Source organism: Megascapheus bottae, chromosome 5, assembly GCF_031878675.1.
Source record: "Megascapheus bottae isolate mThoBot1 chromosome 5, mThoBot2.hap1, whole genome shotgun sequence".
Classification (NCBI taxonomy): Eukaryota; Metazoa; Chordata; class Mammalia; order Rodentia; family Geomyidae; genus Megascapheus; species Megascapheus bottae.
In genome coordinates this window covers 21238741-21258248 of record NC_143513.1, presented here as the reverse complement: position 1 = coordinate 21258248, position 19508 = coordinate 21238741, and the positions used below count along the sequence as shown (strand labels likewise).

Here is a 19508-nt window from a genome sequence, read left to right as displayed (position 1 = left end):
TACTCGTGCCTGAAATCTTTCAATCTTATTGTCATAGGCTAAGATTAATTGATGAAATCAAATGTAAGTGGATAAGCATGCTTTTTCTAGTAAGCTTCCTTCCCTCCCCCCTCCCCTACAGGCTACAGTACCATTTCTTAGCACACAAGCCTGGTTGAAAGTATTAAGTAAATATATAGCTTGGAATGAGCTGGTTCAGAAAAAGCCTAGCTCTAGGGTCTGAGTCAGGTTTGTTCTGGGCAAAATTTACTATCCTCAACAATCCTGGGCAAAGGGGCAGAGCACACCCAGGACTTAATTATCTGTTCCAGCCAGGCTACACAGGTGGCTTTAGGTCACAGAAATGCCCACAAGCAGGTTGCCAGGTTCCCTGGAGTTCTTTGGAACTGCTGGATTGGGAATGTCAAGGTCAGTGAGGCACAGAGCTCTGAAGTCATTCACCCTCAGTACGCTCTCTGAAAGGAAGAAAATGTAAAAGGGGTCACTAGGTCTGGTGTCAGAATAAACAGAATGAGAAAGTAATTAGTATATACAACAGAGGTAGGAAAACGTCACAGTGTCAGAGATTTTAGTAAAAATGTATTATAACCATAGCAGCTTAACAATGAGTTGACTTAAAATATTAACAATAGGACCCTGTCTTTGTTCCTAAGTGAGTCATTATTAGGATATGTGCCTTTAAAAGCCCTTAATTTAAATGAGCATTTTTTCATGTTTTTATTCTAGATTGCCTAAACCACCTAATTCAACAGTAGAGTAAGTATATAATTTCTATTTTCCTCTCCTGTTACAAATAAGAAAACAATATGCACATTTTTTAGGTACTTATTACATGGTTGTAGTGATAAGAGGGGTTTTAGGATGCTTAGAAGGGGAAGCTAGTGCAAGTACAAGGTAATATCATTCTGCTTTATTCCCAATTGCATCCACTGCCAATTTTTTTTTGGGGGGGTGAGTGGTAGGGCTTAAACTCTGGGCCTGGGCACTGTCCCTGGATTCTTCAGGTCAAGGCTATCGCCCTACCCGTTGAGCTCCAGTGCCACTTCCCAATCTCTTTTTTTTTTTTAAATAAAAACTTTCTTTTAATACTACATCTTTTGAATATAGTAGTCTTAGAAAGTATAGAATTCCCATATATTCATAGCCAATGTCACTATTTACATTAATTTGGCACACATTTGTTAATGAACCAAGATTAGTACAATTAACTGTATTCCATATTTTACTCAGATTACTCAGTGTCTTTCTTCCTAGGTTCTTACCTAGGATATCACATTATATTCAACTGATATGTCTTCGTAGGCACTCTTAGAGACACTTCTTAGGCTTTTCTTGTTTTGATGACCTTGGAAACTTGAAAATTATAAATCAAGTATTTTGCAGAATATTTGCTGCCAAATGGTTTTGATTGTTTGTTTTTTTTTTAACTAGTCCTGGGGCTTGAACTTGGGGCCTGGGCACTGTCTCTGAGCTGCTTTTGCTTAAGGCTAGTACTCTATTACTTGAGTCACAGCTCCACTTCCAGCTTTTTTGGTAATTAATTGGAGAGAAGAGTGTCATAGATTTTTCCTGCCTGATGTGGCTTCAAACCATAATGCTTAGATCTCAGCTTCTGGATTATGGGCATAAACCTACAGGGCCAGCTGATATTCTCCTTATGATTAGATAAATATTAGTATGTTTAGTTTTATGTGAAGCATTAGTATGATTAGTATGTTTCAAGTGGAAGGCTACAAAGATAGTAAACCACATCCAGCATAGCTGTTGTCAACCTGATTCATTACTGTTGTGTTATCTTGATCACTTGGCTCAGGGAATGTTTGCCCTTCCCCCTCTCCATACTCTTGGCCCTCCTTTCCACACTGTGCACAGAAAGCATCTAGAATTAGGAACCACTCCAGTACCAGAGAACTCACTTAAATTTTTTGTCATTCTTCTTTAAAAGAGATGTGCTAACTTTGCTATTTATTAATCATTGGTTTTCAGTATGGACTCACAGGTTTTTGTCCTGGTTTGGTTTGGGGTTTGTTGTGTATGTGGGTAGGTAGGTGGGTGTATTTTGTATGTAGGTAGTATTTCAATGCCACTTTATTTTGTCCCTTAAATTGGCCATAAGAAGATCTTTCAATTTGTGCCTGTACTCTTTTGACATTTCCCTTATTCTTGCTGGGTTTAGAGATGGTATTTTGGGTGGGGTTTTTTTTGTTTGCTTGATGTAGCATGTCCTTATTTTCTGACATTTCAAAATCATCTTGTGTATTTCTTGTCCCTCTCCTGGATTAAGCCATAACTCCAAAAACAAAACAACTCTGGTTCCTTCTATCAGAAACTAGTATTTAAAAAAATCTGAACACTAGGTGCTTTTAGTTCCCTATCAATCTCAACTGAAATTGTTTCAGTTAAAGAGCTATTTCAAAGGTTTTCAGAAATAAGGTCTAGGTCATTGGGAGGTATTCTGTTCTGCTCTGTTTCTTTTTTCTTTTTTTTTTTTTCTTGGGCTTGGGCTCAAGGCCTGAACACTATCCTTGGACTTTCTCAAGGCTAGAGCTCAACCATTTGAGCCACAGCACCACTCCTGGCTTTTTTCTATGTATGTGGTACATGTTAGGCAGGTACCCTAACACCCAGCCCGCTCTGTTTTCATTTTTAAGAAAACAACTGTGTATTGTATTTTTTTATTATTCTCTTCACAAGAGTAGGAGAAGAGAAAATGGTGCTGTGCCTCAAAGTGGTAGAGCCCTAGCCTTGAGCTGAAAAGCTCATGGATAGCCCCAGGTGCAGAGTTCAAGCCCCACAAGCAACAACAACAACAAAAGAGTAGGAGAAAGAAAAAGAGTAGGAGAATAGCCTTTTTGTCTAAATTACATTTTTTGGGTTTATCATTCTGCTTGTAAAGTGAGAGACTAGAAGTCCAAAATTAAAGTATGGGCAGAGATGGCTTCTTCTAGGCCTGTGGGAGAGAATGTGTTCCACATCATGCTGATACTCTCCACCTGATACTCTCGTGGTTTTCTGGCAGTCTTTGGCATCACTTGGCTTGTAGAAGTGCCTACTGGGATCTGACTTTATCTTCACATTTCTTGACATGTGTTTCCCTATAACCAAATTGCCCTTCTGATAAAGACACCAGTCATATTTGATTGGGGGCCCACCCTACTGTGATATGATCCCCTCTTAACTAATTATGTGGGGTGAGTCTCTTTCCATATTGGTCACAATAGAAGGTCTTGGAATTAAGACTTCAACACATGGACTTGAGGAGAAACATGGTTCAGTCTTTTATTTAATTCTCAAGTTATATATGACATTTCTCTGTTCTATGAATCTCTTAATCTAGATTTTCTTCTAGTTTACAGTTCCTACTTCTTTTTTTCTTAGCCTGTCAGTTCTCCAAATGGTAGGAAAAATATATCACTGTAATTTTTAATTGTGCCCTTTAATTTTTTGTTCCTTCAATATTCTAGCCATTTTGGCTTTTCTAATTTCAAAACAGTCTGAAGATATAAACAAACAGTGTGAATTAATTGCTCGAAAAACAGATAGGCTGGATTGAAGGTTCAATTCAAAATCATTACTGGTGTCTTACCCCTCTAATCCTAGCTAACCCAGGAGGCTAAGATCTGAGGATCGAGATTCGAAACCAGCCCAGGCAGAAAAGTTCTGTGAGACTCTAATCTGCAGTTAACCACTCAAATGTAAAGTGGTTTTGTGGCTCCAAGTGGTAGAGTGCTACCCTGAGCAAAAGAGCTCAGAGATAGCACCTATACCCTGAGTTCCATCCCCAAAACTGACAAAAGGCAAAAAAAAAAAAAAAAGACAATTACTGAGCTAGGTGCCTAAAATAATTCTATAAAATAAGGTACCTGAATCCTCTTAATATAAGAAGCAGAAATTTAAACAACTAGAATTCTGTGAGTGCATTATAAAAACTAAAAATGTCCTACATTGTGTGCTTTATGTTCTGAAAGTTACTCACTGATAGTTAGTTATGATTTATTTTAAAAGTTAAATTTACAGCCAAGTGGTGGCCATCCAGGAAGCTGAGATCCAAGGATTGAGGTTCAAAGCCAGCCTGGATAGAAAAATCCAAGAGAATCATCTATAATTAATCATTAATAAGCCACAAGTGGAGATGTGGCTCAAGTGGCAAAGTGCCAGCCTTGAGCAGAAAAGTCAATCAAGAGCACAAAGCCCTAAGTTCAAGTCTCAGTACCAACACACAAAAAATAAATTTTGGGGCCAGGAGTTTGGCCTAGTGGTAGAGTGCTTGCCTAGCATGCATGAAGACCCGGGTTCGAGTCCTCAGTACCACATACATAGAAAAAAGCCGGAAATGGTGCTGAGGCTCAAGTGGTAGAGCTCTAGTCTTGAAAAAGCCCAAGGACAGTGCTCAGGCCCTGAACGCAAGCCCAGGACTGGCAAAAAAAAAAAAGCCTGGCCAGCACTGTGGCTTATGTCAGTCCTACTGACTACCTTGTCTCGCTCTGAGGTGCCGCTGCCTCAGTAGCACAAGTTTCTAATTCCTTCAATAAAAGGAGATTAAAATAAAAAATAAATAAATTTAGTTTTGATTTCACTCTCAATATTATAGATATGTCACATGTTTTAATGTAGATAATCTACAGAATGCTAACTCCATGAATGTAGGAACTTTCTGGGTCTCTCTCCTAGCCACAGGAATTAGAAGGGTATCTGTTACCACAAAGGGTCCCAGTAAATATGTGATGACTAATTACTTTCATTGCATTTCTTTTCCTTCTGCTGTTGTTTGATTAAATAAATCTAAGAGAAATCTGCTTGCCATATCCAATTGAACATCCCTACCATACGCACATATGTCGCGGAGCCATGTTCCCAACCTTCACATCGCCAAAGGACCTGTACACTGGCATTAAAGCCCATGCCCACCAGCCTTTTCCTCCCACCATGCCAACCAAGGCCTACGATTCGACAGTTCTGAAGACAAGAGGTAAAAATGTGACTTAAAATGAAGTCCACTTCCTGGGGTTTATTCAATAAAAAACCAAAGTGAGGCGTGCAAAGAACTCAAAATACTGATCTGTAAATTGGTAGGTGATGAGAAGCTATCCCCAAATGGTATTGCACTATGCAGCCAGCAAGGACCCTACCATAGACCAATTAAGTCAGACCTGCAGACACTGCTGATGCAGTTTATTTATATATAGCACCCCAAGATTCTGCAGACTCAAAAATTTATAGAATTGGTTGTCTTTATTCTACTTATATTTTTTTTTCTGGGCCTGGGCCTTGAACTCAGGGCCTGGGCTCTATTCCTGAGCCTCTCTATGCTCAAGGCTAGCACTCTACACCTTGAGCCACAGCACTACTTCTGGCCTTTTCTGAGGTACTGAGGAATTGAACCCAGGGCTTCATGCATGGTAGGCAAGCACTGTACCACTAAGCCACATTCCCAGCCCATGGCTTTTAGTCCTTATATTCTTTCTTTTTTATTACCTTTAACTAGTTTACAGAAAGGTTTCAATTTATCATGTCAGCCTTTGAGCACAGGACATCTTGATCAATGTCTCCCCTTCTATCTTTCTCCCCTCTCTCTCCCAACCCTATACATCCTCCTCAGTTTTTCTAGTTATTGTTCTCTCATGGGTTTAGCTTTTAAAATTCCATCCTAACTAAGGTGATGAGCACAAGGGATAATTGGTCTGATCATGGAAGTCTATTCATGAGGCAGCAATTGTGGATAAATTGAATGCCTGTCATTGAAATAAGGCTCTGAAAGCTATGGGAGCCATTTATTCAGGTCCCCTTGATACACTGGAGCATCTATTCGAGAGGGTGGTGGAGATTCGCCCACCAGTCATTGAGTCTCCCCAGAGAGGACGCCTCAGTCCATGCTGAGAAGACCTGCATGTGTATGAGCACAAGAGTGACCTCTGGATAAAGACTGAAAATGTTAGAGGGCAACTAAAGGTGACAAAAGCAACATGGTGGGCAAAGACAAATATTTTCTGAATGAAGTTAGATTGAAGGTAAAACAGATTCAAGAATTGTGCTTTATAATACCATTCCTTTGGCACAAAAAATAAGAACAGAATACTATCCTCATCAACACCTTGTCTCCGTGTTTGGAGAAGGTGTGGCAGAGGGCTTAAGAGCATGAACTCTGGAGTTGGGGTGTAGTTGAAATTCAAGGTCTTTACTGTGTCATGGGCAAGGTTTTTCTCTGCCTCCACTTCACAATATGTAGAATAATGGAAATATTCATACCAACTTCATAACACAGGTGTCAGCTATTACTACCTTTTTCCCCCTTTTGTTGGTCAATGTGAAATCTCAATGACTTTCTTTCCCTTAGTTGTCTTTGAACCAGGATCCTCAGATCTCAGCCTCCTGAACAACTATGATTTAGACATGAGCTATCATTACCCAGTTTCAATTATTATCTTTATTGCTCTACTATCATAATGAGTGCAGTACTGCAGTGTGGGTACATGTTGAACTTTCCCATTATCTCGTACACTAGTCAGCACTATCCAAGATGTTGTGAGCTATGTCAAATCCTGTGCAGTGTCTTGTCTTAGGAGAACAAACCAAGGGAGTGCTCTGTGCAAAAGAATTCTAAGACAGGCTGTCTTGACAACTGGATATAACTTCTAAAATTTTATTTAATGCATAGTTAGTAAGAATTAACAGAAATATATGTTACATTTATTTAAAAAAAAAACTACCTTTAGTGTACTTGTAGGTGAGAGAATGATAAAAGCACATTGTTTTCCCAAGGACCTTCTCTCTGATTTCCTACTCTTAGGGATGTTTGAAAACCACTTTTATAATCTTTTTTTTTTTTGTTGTTCCAGTTGTGGGGCTTGAACTCTGGGCCTGGGCATTGTCTCTGAGCTCTTCAGCTCAAGGCTACCACTCTACCCCTTGAGCCACAGCATCACTTCCACTTTTCTAGTGGTTAATTGGAGATGAGATTCTCACGGATTTTAGTGTCCAGGCTGGCTTTGAACCGTGATCCTCAGATCTCAGCCTCCTGAGTAGCTAGGATTACAGGTGTAAGCCACCACACCGGCTTCACTTTAATAATCTTTATGAAAAAAAAATTTCTGTAAACTGGTACTGCATTAGTGTTCTATTCTTCTAATTTGTTTTAAATTTATTAAAAATAAATAGCAGGTAGGTCAAGGCTCTGGAAGACGATTGTCTGACTGAATTCTCACAGATTAGCTGTGTGGTCTTGAGAAGGTTGCCTCATCACTATCTTCATTTATTTTTGTACTTTTTCATAGTAATGTTATGAAAATGTATATGATAATATATATGTATATACACAAACACAATGCTTAGTACAATGAGTGGCACATAGTAAATGTCCAATAAATGCCAGTCTTTATTCTACTATATTTGAGTGTGAGTCTTCAGAGCATTCTTTTTGTTTTGTTTTGTTCAGATTGCCAGTCCTGGGGCTTGAACTCAAGGGCCGAGCACTGTCCTTGAACTTTCTCAAGGCTTGTACTCTACCACTTGAGCCACAGCACCACTTCTGGTTTTTTCTGTGTATGTGGTACCAACGAATCAAACCCAGGGCTACATGCATGCTAGGCAAGCACTCTACCACTAGACCATGCTTCTGGCCCAGAATCTTCTTTAACTTGAAACCTAGGATGAGACCTAAGGAGGCCATGTTATGTTTGGTAAAGTTTATCATGTTACAAACCAAACCCCCAGTTATATTAAATGTTCACTCATTCAGTACCTTTTTGTCAAGCATGTACTAGCTCTATTTAGAAAACACTTGGTATTTAGGCAGAGAAAAGCTGAAACAAATATATTTTGTTTTAGCTAAAGAAATCAGAATAGGACTCAGGAAACTTTATTACACCTCGAAGGGTCTCTCACATTAAGTTCTAAGTTCTTCTTGTGGCTGCTGAGAAACACTAGCATTAGAGACTCATTCTCAACTGTGTAGCCTTATGTTGCTCACATGGAAACTCCAGAATTCAAAAGCATGTGGCAAGTAGGCTTTGGGATGTGGCTCAAGTGATAGAGTGCATGTCTAGCAAGGTATAGGGCTGGGAGTCCCTCTCAGTGATTAGGTCATGTGCTTAGCTGTCACTAATAGCTAAAATGTATACCAACACTTGCCTCTATCTATATTGTCCTCTTTCATTACATCCATGAAACCTATTAACTAAACAACTATTCTTAATTTATTCCGGATAACACTCCCTTCCTTGAAATTTTCAGGAAATCCTTACAGATATGAACTGCTTGACTATCCCATGGATTCAAAGAAGAAAGCATTAACTTGGCCAGGTCAAGGTATATATTATGATGTAAGTATTTTGCAAACTGTATTTAAGATAAAGTTTTATCTGATAAATTTATAAAAATTCAAAAGGTAGTCACTTTCTATCAAGGTAAAAACTTTGTAATTTTTACTGTGATTCACATCATCTTTATTAAACTTCTTTCATCAGCTTCTGGTAGCAATAGGACATTTTCACAGTTCTAGAATATAACAAGGTTATCCCAGGAAAACAATGAGGAAGGGTGTTATTTCACCTACTTTGTGTCCCCAGCCCAGTTCTTAGGATTCATAATATATGAAGTCATTCTAAACATGAATAAAATAAATGGAAGATATTTTAGAGTTATAAGCTCCCATCATGCCAGTCGTGATTTATACATTCCTATGAAGTCTATCCAAGAACAGTAGCCACCTTGGGGCTGGGAGTTTGGCCTAATGGTAGAGTGCTTGCCTAGCATGCACCAAGACCCGGGTTCGATTCCTCAGTACCACATACATAGAAAAAAGCCGGAAGTGGTGCTGAGGCTCAAGTGGTAGAGCTCTAGCCTTGAGAAAGTCCAAGGACAGTGCTCAGGCCCTGAGCTCAAGCCCAGGACTGGTAAAAAAACAACAAAAAACTTAGGCCATCATTTGTTAAGAAATTGCCACACACTAGCCACTTCTGATACATCATTTAGCTCTTAGAAAGATGAATATTCTCAATCCCATTTTAGAAATAGGGACACTAAGATTCGGATAGTTTTTGTTTTTCAAGGTTTTGAACTCAAGGACTCAAACTTCCTATCCTGGCATGCTACCACTTGATCCATACCCTCAGCTCAATTTTTATGAGTTAGGCTCCTGAGAACTCTACCTAGATTTGTCTCAAACCTCAGTTAAACACTCAGACTCCCAAGTAACTGAGATTACAGGCATGAGCCACTGGTACCCAGCTTCTGATCTGATAATTTTTGACGATGTCATGATCACAAAACTCAGGTTTGTGAGACTGTAGTCTCTGCTCTTAACCTCTGTGTCATAATTTCACATAGATTAATACAGAAAGTCTTAAAATATGAAAGTATCTAAACATTTGAAAACAATAATAGCTGCAATGTTACCTGAGTGGCTTGATTGTGGCAATGCTAAGTATTTTCCACATATTTTTTGTACCCAACAATCATAACTTCTTAGTGTAAAAAATGGTACTAATACAGTGTACCTATGAATACAATGAGAGCCAATAAAGAACTAATACTGAAATGCTAATACCTTCCCAATGACAATATGATATCCACATTAAGACTTCACTTGCTCCTTGTTAAGCCTGAGTAAGCCCAATTATTCAAGACAAAAACAAAAAAGATGGCGCCTGAGAGTTTGGCCTAGTTGGTAGAGTGCTTGCCCAGCATACATGGAGACCCAGGTTTGATCCGTCAGTACCACATATATAGAAAAAGCCAGAAGTGGTGCTGTGGTTCAAGTGGTAGAGCCTTCGTCTTTAGAAAAACCGAAGGACAATGCTCAGGCCCTGAGTTCAAGCCCCAGGACTGGGGGGAAAAAAAAAGATCTTCTAAAAATTTTATTTAGCACAACAGTATAGTTTTCTGTTATTTTTTAATTTTTTATATTTTTATTGTAATTAATAGAAGGATTACAGATATATTTGCCAGATAGAGGGTGCATTACTTCACACACATTGATACCCCTTCTTATGGTTTTGTCCTCATTTCTTTGCCCCGATAGAGGGTGCATTACTTCACACACATTGATACCCCTTCTTATGGTTTTATCCTCATTTCTCTCCCCCAACTCCCTCCCCACATCTTGTTCTTGCTCTTCCCTTTCCTATTTCTAATAAATAACTGAGTATACAACATACCAAATAACAAGGTAAGATAATGTAACAATATGAGAATAACCAAGAGACAACAAAAGAGATGAGAAATAACATAGTACATTAAGGACAACAATCCCACATTATATGATTCTTGTTTCCATAGCCTGGAGGTCCTTTCATTTAGTCTCATCCTGTATGGCCTAATATATCTAGGTTTTGAGCTATTGTAATCCTCTGCTAGGAGAGTCCAAGGTTTGTACTAATTATTACAAATGAGGGAAACCATTGAGCCTCTGTTCCTTTGGGTCTGGCTTACTTCACTTAATATGATTTTTTCCAAGACTTTCCATTTCCTTACAGATGGGACAATGTTGTTCTTTCTGAAGTTTTCTGTTATTTAATTAAAGAGTTTTGGTTCCTTGGCCAGAGCTCTCAGTACTTCCCACATCATTTCATGTATAAGTATTGGATAAATGTTTATATATTGAATATCATTCTTTCATAGATGGGAGAATCTTCCTAGAAGCTAACATGTCAGCAACTGGAATCTCTTCCTCCCATATCAGACACAAACTGTACCCCTGGCACAGTATACTTCACAAGTAAACACCTCCCCTCTGAATGATTTTGAACAACTCATCTCTTACCATTCAGCATAACTACACTTTACAGAAAACTCATCAGCTCCACACTCAAATATTTCCTGACTTCCTAAGCTATACTAAATCTCACATTTCCTATTTTTGCTCCTGCAGTAACCTATATTATACTAAGTAAATACCATTCATTTCAGATTCATCTGGCCCCTTAGAACAATATTGAAAAAAAAACTCTTATTTCAGGTAAATTGATTTACTTAAAAATAATGAAAAAGATAAACAAAACTTTTGTTACCTCTGGATAACCAAGTCATTTGTTTCTCTTTTTTGGCTGGGGTGGTGGGGGTTAGTTGTAGAGGGCTTGAATTGAAGGCCTGGATGCTGTCCCTGAGCTTCCTCTCAGTGCTCAAGGCCAGCACTCTACCACGTTGAACCACAGTGCCCACTTCCAGTTTTGTGGTGGTTAATCGGAGATGAATCTCATAGACTTTCCTTCAGGGCTGGCTTTGACCCACCTTCCTCAGATCTAGCCACTAGTGCCCTAGCAAGCCACGTATTTCTTAAAGGTATGGAAGTGTAGTGTTCAGACTTCTAGGTGCCTTTTACCAGGACTATGCACCACATGTATGCTTACTGCTTCAACCTTCCTTGGTTGCTGGCAGTTATGCCACCTTTGTGCCCAGAAACTTTAGAGGGACCATCTCTGGTGCTCTTGCTGTGCCCTTCCCTATGAGGCAGGAATTTCATGGCATCAAGGAGATCCCATTTTCATATGAAGCCCACAAAATTCTCTGTCAAAAAAACTCTCAGGTTTATTTTTACTAACGTTAGTGCTGTTGAGCCAGTACATACCTGTAAACCAACAGGGTAGTGATGGATGGCCATAGTTGAAAGTAGGGACGATGGAAAGATAGAATAGACAGAAAAAAAGCCATGAGTTACTAAGGCCAGAGGTAGCATCTGACTCTTCATGAACCACCAACTTCTGCTACAGACCTCACAGTGTTTTAAGGAATCTTAGGTGAACCTGGAATTCCAGATACTGTGTCAAAGTAGGAGAATGGAATTATTTTGCCAGTCCCCGGGGCTTGAACTCAGGGCCTGGGCACTGTCCTTAAGCTATCTCAAGGCTAGCGCTCTACCATTTGAGCCACAGCACCAGTTCTGGTTTTTTTCTCTGTATGTGGCATCAAAGAATCGAATCCAGGGCTTCATGCATGTTAGGCAAACACTTTACCACTAGGTCACACTCCTAGCTCTGAAAAATTTTACTTAACAGTTTATTTGCTTGATTTAAATTAAGCTTGGTGCTGGTGGCTCATGCCTATAATCCTACTCAGGAGGCTGAAGTCTGAGGACCATGGTTCAGAGTCAGCCCAAACAACAATGTCTATGAGACTCCAGTTATCAAGCAAAAGCTCAGGAGCCCAGGCTCTGAGTTCACACCCCAGTATCAGCACAAAATTAATGAACTATCTAGACAAGATAAGACTTAATATTTGGGCGGGGAGTTTGGCCTAATGGTAGAGTGCCTGCCTAGCATGCACGAAGACCCAGGCTCCATTCCTCGGTACCACATACATAGAAAAAAGCCAAAAGTGGTGCGGTGGCTCAGGGTAGAACACTAGCCTTAAGGAAAGTCCAAGGACAGTGCTCAGGCCCTGAACTCAAGTACAGGACTGGCAAAAAGAAAAAAAGGACAATATTTGCATTTTAACCCCAGGCTCTGCACAACAAATGCTTAATAATTAATAAATTTCAATTCATATGTACATCACCATCCATATTTCTGCTTCTGATGCTTGGTAGTGTCCACAGCTCTGCATTGGCACTTAAGGCTCAATTCCTGTGGGATGACATGAACTGGTCTCTTCTTTACTCCCTCAAACTCCACTCACTCCCTGCCCTACTTCTCCTTTCAGTTAGGATCAATCTCCCCGTGAACTTCCAGCTCATTTTCTTAACCTTTTGTATAGTGATTTGTGCTCACCTACCTCTCTTCTCCTAGCAAGGATGCTTCTGGATGGCAAGACCTGGTCTATTCTGTTCTGCACTACTGTGACCACATAGGTGTTTAGTAAACACGTACTCTGAGGAAAGCGAAGCCCTCAGTAAGCAGAAAGACTCCAGTGAAAATTACTCACGCACACCACTGGACAATACAAATAAAATTTCAATTTTAGATATCTGAAAAAGTGAAAAGTGAATGATTTTCAGTGATTTAATCTTCAGTAGAGGGTTGTGAAATACATATGGTTTTATTTCAAGCAAGACAGGAAAATTAAAGGCACACAATTTTGACTAAAATTAGCTGAAACCATATCTTAGTCTGCTGTGTATCCCTAAAAATATTTCACTAGAAGGAAAGTATCTGTGGACATTTCTCCAGTTTAAGCTATCAGAGCCTTTCAAAAAGGATTTGACCATTTCTCTGATAAAATACTGTGCTCAGTTCTAAGTGTGGTACTAGGTAGAGCCACCATGCCTGGCTTAAAATTTAGTAATTAATGAAGACTATGAAGTATCTGACTTCAACCTACAATTTCCTTTGCCCCTTTCCTGATGAGACCTTACTGTTCTAATGATGGCATTAATACCAATAATCTTTATGTTCTTATTCTAGTTTCCTAAAGGTGTCGGCAAACATAAACCAATGTTCTACCCCAAGCCTCCTAAAACCTATGCTCCTAACCCTTTAAACTCATGGGATTCTCTAAACTCCATGAGAGAAGCCAACATACAAAGAAACCTTGAGAGGTCCCACTGGATCACTTCCTACAATCATGATTTCACAGGTAGAGTTCATTTCAATGCATGTCAAAAATAAGAACAAACCAAAATATTGAATGAATGCCATTCATCCTTCAATGCACTTGTGTTTCTCAATCTAAGTACTAGTATAGATTAAGGTGGGGGTTAACTTTCTTAAATGGAAATCTGGCAAAAAGGATTAATTTTCATTTGACTAGTTTTAGTTGTATTAAAAGAGAAAGGATACATTTTTTCTATAAAGTATAATTTAATGATCATTATTTAATCACCAATTTCCATTAAGGTCTTGGGCCTATGAACCCCCTTGAACTGGATGATTACCAAGAAAAGGAGGTAGCAGAGTTATCTGGAGAGATAGGATTTGATCCACCACCTGTAAGTAATTACAGTCAACTCTTGAGTCTTTCTTGCTTTGCCCATGTTCTGTTTATTTCATGAACTTTAGCTGCCAGCCTACTCATTTTAGAAGTTAATTTCAGAACTGATCCATTTGCATGTATATTTTTGTCCACTATTTAGAAAAGCAAAACTTTCTTCACATGGCATGTTTTAAACGTATTTTTTTGTTGTGCTACTGTTGTTAAGGTACCTAAAGGAATTGGTTTACAAAATAATAGAGCTTTGCAGTGCTTAATGAGAGTCTAGAACTATGTATATCTTTTATGTTGATTTTTGAAGAGATGAAGAGTTCTTCCTTATACACTGAGAGTTAGCTGAATTACAACCAAAGCCAAAACATTCTCTGCATGCATCAATAGATAATTTGTTAGTTTTTTTTTTGGTGGAACTGGGATTTGAACTCAAAACCTTGCACTTACTGCGTAGGTGCTCTACCACTGAGCCATACCTGCAACTCTTTTTCCTACTGGTTATTTTTGAAATAGAGTCTTACTCCCTTTCCAGGCATTATCCTATTTTTCACTTGGATTGTGATCCTGTTTTTCACTTCCCACAATTGCTGCAATGACAAGCATGTGTACCATACTCAACTTCTTACCCTCGAAATGGAATCTCATGAACTTTTCTGCCATGGCTGGCCTGAAACTACTATCCTTCCTATCCCTCCTATAGTCTCTCATGCAGCTAGTGATGATAGGCACACTTCATCAGTTTCTAGAATAACTTAGTAATTAATTATATGGAGTAGCTCAAAAGAATCAAGCCCTTTGATTACAAAAGTTAAAGTTATGTAAATGAAATGACCTAATAGTATGTATATATTGTTTCATTGGAGGCCTAAATTTTATCCTCCATAACTGCAAATTTTGAAAGCAAAATACCTTCAAAAACATAAATTGTAGAAAGATACATAAAGGATACCTATACTATTATTTCATTGTGAACTCTTTTTAGTCTAAACTGAGCACATTCATTTTAAGGTTTTAGCACTTACTAATATGATTGAGGTAAAGATCAAATAACAGAAATGGAGCCATAGACTGCATTTTATCATTCTCTTAGGGGTTCAGTTTTGATTTTTCACTTGCAGTGGGTATTCTCTCTTATAGGAAAGCATACTTTAGTAATGATAAAAACAAAAGGTATGAACTTTTTGTATAGAGTAAAGGTACTAAAAGCCACTTCTGGCATAATAAAATACTGTTGGAATCTGGTATGATATATTCTATCCTTCAGTGACAGAAATAACAAAACATGTCTGAGAGCAAAAGTTTTTTTCTCTTGGTATATTTTCTCAAATTTAATAAGCTAAAAGGCACAAAGTAATTTGTTAATGACTAAATGGGAAGCCCCTCAACTATATGTAACTATGAACAGGCTAGCATCTAAAATGATGATCCAAATCCATCTTAACTTCTATGGGTTTTTTTTTTCCTCATCATTTTCATTTTTATAATGTCCTGCCAACTTCATGTTCATCATATTCTTTCTTAGTTTTTTTATATTCTGTCTTATCTATTCTTTATTTTTCTTCAACTTATTTTAAGTTGAATGTTTATTGTAAAATTATTAATCTGCTCACCATGCAAATTCTTTGCTTAACTCTTTACGAAGACTTATTCTATCACATAATCTATCCAAACTTTCTAGCCTTCTATCCATCAACACATTTTATTGCTTCATACATTTTCGAATATATTTCAAATATTCTGTACTTCATTCCTGAACATTTGAAATGCATGTCATTAACTAGAGCTCAAAATTTGTTTGTACTTTCTTCTAAGATGAAATACATGCACGTGGAGCAGCAGAGCAACAGTGGCTCACGCCTTTAACCCTAGCTACTTAGCAAGCTATTTAGTAAGCTAGGATTACAGGTGGTAGCTATTGTTACCTTGGTCCAGAGGATCCAGACTCAAAGCCAGCCCAGGTAGAAAAATCAATAATACACCATCTCCAAAACAACCAGCAAAAAGCAGGGATAGTAACATGGCTCACAAGCCAGGCAAAGTCAAAGCTATTCAAGTACCCAACCACTAGTGAGAGGGGACAGCTGAATTTCTTTACACTCATTCATTGAAATTACATACATATTATGAGTACTTTCACTGAGTTTTGACAAATGTGTACCCTTTAGTAACTCAAACTCCACCACAACATAGAAGATTAGAGAGTTCAGTGTTGTCTTTTCAAGTAAATTCCTCCTCCTCCTCCCTCTTCTCCCCATCAGACATATCTCTACTCTGAGTACAGTTGCTACATTTTCAGTTTCCATACATGAAAAATGAGTCTATAACATTTATAAAACATCTCAAAAAGCCAGGCTCAAGTGGCTCACCCCTAAAATCCTAGCTACTCAGGAGACTGAGATCTGAGGATGGAGGTTCAAAGCCAGCCCAGGCATCAAAGTCCATGAGCCTCTTATCTCCAATTAACCACCAGAAAACTAGATGACATGCTCTAGCTCAAGTGGTAAAGCACTAGCCTTGAGCTGAAGAGCTCAGGGACCGTGCCCAGGCCCAGCACTACAACAACAACAACAACAACAACAACAAAGAAAACAAAACAAAAATTAAAGAAAAAAAAGAAACATCTCAAAAAGAAGCATAGATGAGATACAGGTAAAGCTTAGTGGTAGAGCACAGGCTAGCATGCACAAGGCATGATGTTCAGTCCCTAGCATCTAACTATTAAGTTATGCTTGATTGATTAAAAAAAAACAATTAGCCAGGCATGGTGGCTTACTCCTGTAATCCTAGCTACTCAGGAGGTTGAGATCTGAGGATCAAGGTTCAAAGCCAACCCAGGCATAACGTCAAACATGTATAGCGTAGTATTAGAGCATTATACATATATGTATATATGTTCTGAGCCCGACTGCAGTCCTTCTGAGTCACAATCTTAAGAGGAAAAGCTTAGAATGTCACTTCTTAACAACTCAGGAAGTGGTTCTGATTCTGCAAAGGTTTAAGAATCCTTCCATAGTCTAATGAAACATACTTTGACTAAAACTTAAACAACTGTACAGAGTTAGTATCATTTGCTAGTGATGGTCATAATTTCCTTCCAGTTATTTCTTAATATCTTTGAAAATATGAACGAGTTCCCACATATACATGTTTGTTTATAACCAAATAGAAGCTCTGTCAATTCCTATTATCTAAAGGTAGTTGTTTTTTAAAAAAGGGTTTATATGAGTCCAAATTTCAGTGTCTTTTTGGGAAGTACAACACTGGGTTTGAACTCAAGGACTCACATTTCCACACAGGTGTTCTTATCATGTGAACTATTCCACTAGCCCTGTTAGCACTGATTTTTTTTTGAGTGGGGGGGAGTGGTCAGTCTTGGGGCTTGAACTCTGGGTCTGGGCCCTGTCCTTGAGCTCTTCAGCTCAAGACTGCTGTCCTACCCTTGAGACACAGCACCACTTCCAGTTTTCTAGTGGTTAATTGTAGATAAGAGTCCCAGAGACCTCAGTGTCCAGGCTGCCTTTGTACCCTGATCCTGAGATCTCAGCCTCATAAGTAGCTAACATTACAGGGGGTGAGTCACCTCACCCAGCTGGCACTGATTATTTTTGAAATAAGAATTTCATATTATGCCAACACTGCCTTGGACCTTGATCTTCCTGTATGTGCTTTCTCCACATAGCTGGAATAGCAGGCATGTACTATATATATTCAGGCTGAGATAAGATCTTGTCTCTAAAACTTTTTTTCCCCAAGTTCTGGGCTTGAGCTAAGGGCCTGAGCACTGTCCTTGGACTTTCTCAAGGCCAGAGCTCTACCACTTGAGCCTTAGCACCACTTCCAGGTTTTTTCTATGTATGTGGTACCGAGGAATGAAACCTATGTCTTCGTGCATGCTGGGCAAGCACTCTACCACTAGGCCAAACTCTCGGCCCCAATTGTCTCCAAAACTTTTTTTTTTTTGCCAGCCCTGGGCCTTGAACTCAGGGCTTGAGCACTGTCCTTGGGCTTTCCTCAAGGCTAGTGCTCTACCACTTGAGCCACAGCACCACTTCTGGCATTTTTCTATGTATGTGGTACCGAGGCATTGAACCAGGTCTTATTTCATGCTAGGCAAGCACTCTACCACTAGGCCAAACTCCCGGCCCATGTCTCCAAAACTTTTAACCCAGCTGGCCTTAACCTGGATCCCCTAGTCTTCACCTCCCAAGTAGCTAGGATTACAGACTTTAGCCACCACACTCAGAAGTAGGTATCTTTAGTAGAGCCTGCTATGTGCATGCTCCAACCCATCTCATTATTCAGTGAAAATGGTTATGACTGTTGAGCTATTGTTTGTGGCAATATCTTTGTAATGCTGTAATTATTCATTTTTAAATGTCTCCTTTTTATTCCTTCACTATAGCAAGAGAAATTCCACCCTGTCTTTCGACCCCCCAGACCTTTGGACGGGCGAATTTCCCGACTTCTTCAAGACCGACGTCCTTTGGAGGCTATTGTCCAGGAAGGACCAACTACTTGTCCAGATTGTACTCCTAGAGTTTTGTGTAATTTTCATACCTTCATCCCCAGTTCTGCAGAAATGATGGCCCTGAATGATAACACACTGGCTGGCATGGTCCATAAAAACAAAGATATTGAAGAGAAGATTAAGGAAGAACCAAGTTTGCTGTCTCCCTATACACTTCCATCTTGTGACTTAACCAAAGACCTGACTCACATTTATGACTTAAAATCACTTCCAAAAATCACAGATACTAAAAAGACAGATGATTTGTACTGGAGACAGCTGTCATTAAAATCTCCAAACATTCCTTACTATAAACCAAACCATTACCTTCACTATGATCACCTGAAATCTTCCCTACGTGATCCACTTACTACGTGTCAAAATCCTCTCAGGTTTAACTATAGAATTTTACAAAATAATGTTTTAGAACATTTTTTAAATAAGTCACAAGAACAAACGGACAAAGACGATGACACAAAGTCTCTTCTGGGTTGGATTCCTAAAGTTGAATCGGTCAAGTCTCACACCAACTTAATGGGTCTGAAGAACTCTTTCTCGAAAAGTGGTGCACAAAAGCAGTTCCATAATTCACTGCTGGCAGATCACAAAGACCTCAGGGATAAACTGCATTCAGGAATGAAACATCAATTCTTTGGTCATAATTCTTATTATTTCTATAACTGAGACATTCATTCCTTCTTCCTTTCAAAACCCAGCCTATTTCAAGAAAAGAAAAAAAATACAATAATGTCCTTTTTTGCTGGGTTCTGTTTCTAGATTAAGCCATAACAACCTCTTTAATGGGTTTATGTTTTCAGGAATTTAAGTTAGGATCTAGTCAGAGGACCCAGATAAAGGTGATTTTCTGACTTCTTGAAGGTGTGATGATTTATGAATAAACTACTACTTAGAGCCAGAAAAAAAAGAGTAGTGTGTAGTCTCATTTAAAATACACTCTAAAATAGTTTTTTAATATAAATATTACTATTAAGAGGTTGTGCAGAGAGTTTACCATTTCCTAACTCAAGTAAGGAGTACAATATTATAGGACAATGTCCCCCTTCCTTCACTTCTCTAAGTTTCCCCCTCCCATCCCTGCATAGGCTACATAGTTCATTTAACACTCTCAAGAAGGTTTCCAAAAAAT

General features: G+C 38.8%; 1 protein-coding gene across 2 annotated transcripts in view; it reads left to right on the top strand.

The window, feature by feature from the left end:
- Spmip4 (sperm microtubule inner protein 4) overlaps window positions 1–19286 on the top strand; it is a 32535-nt gene extending 13249 nt beyond the window's left edge. For both annotated transcript variants that reach the window (XM_090332784.1, XM_090332783.1), the window contains exons 5-10: window positions 727–756; window positions 4788–4969; window positions 8230–8318; window positions 13335–13506; window positions 13767–13858; window positions 18257–19286. In XM_090332784.1, the coding sequence (XP_090188910.1) occupies window positions 727–756; window positions 4788–4969; window positions 8230–8318; window positions 13335–13506; window positions 13767–13858; window positions 18257–19045 (1354 nt within the window). In that variant the 3' untranslated portion in view covers window positions 19046–19286. The remainder of the gene's footprint in view (window positions 1–726; window positions 757–4787; window positions 4970–8229; window positions 8319–13334; window positions 13507–13766; window positions 13859–18256) is intronic.
- Window positions 19287–19508: the final 222 nt, after the last annotated feature.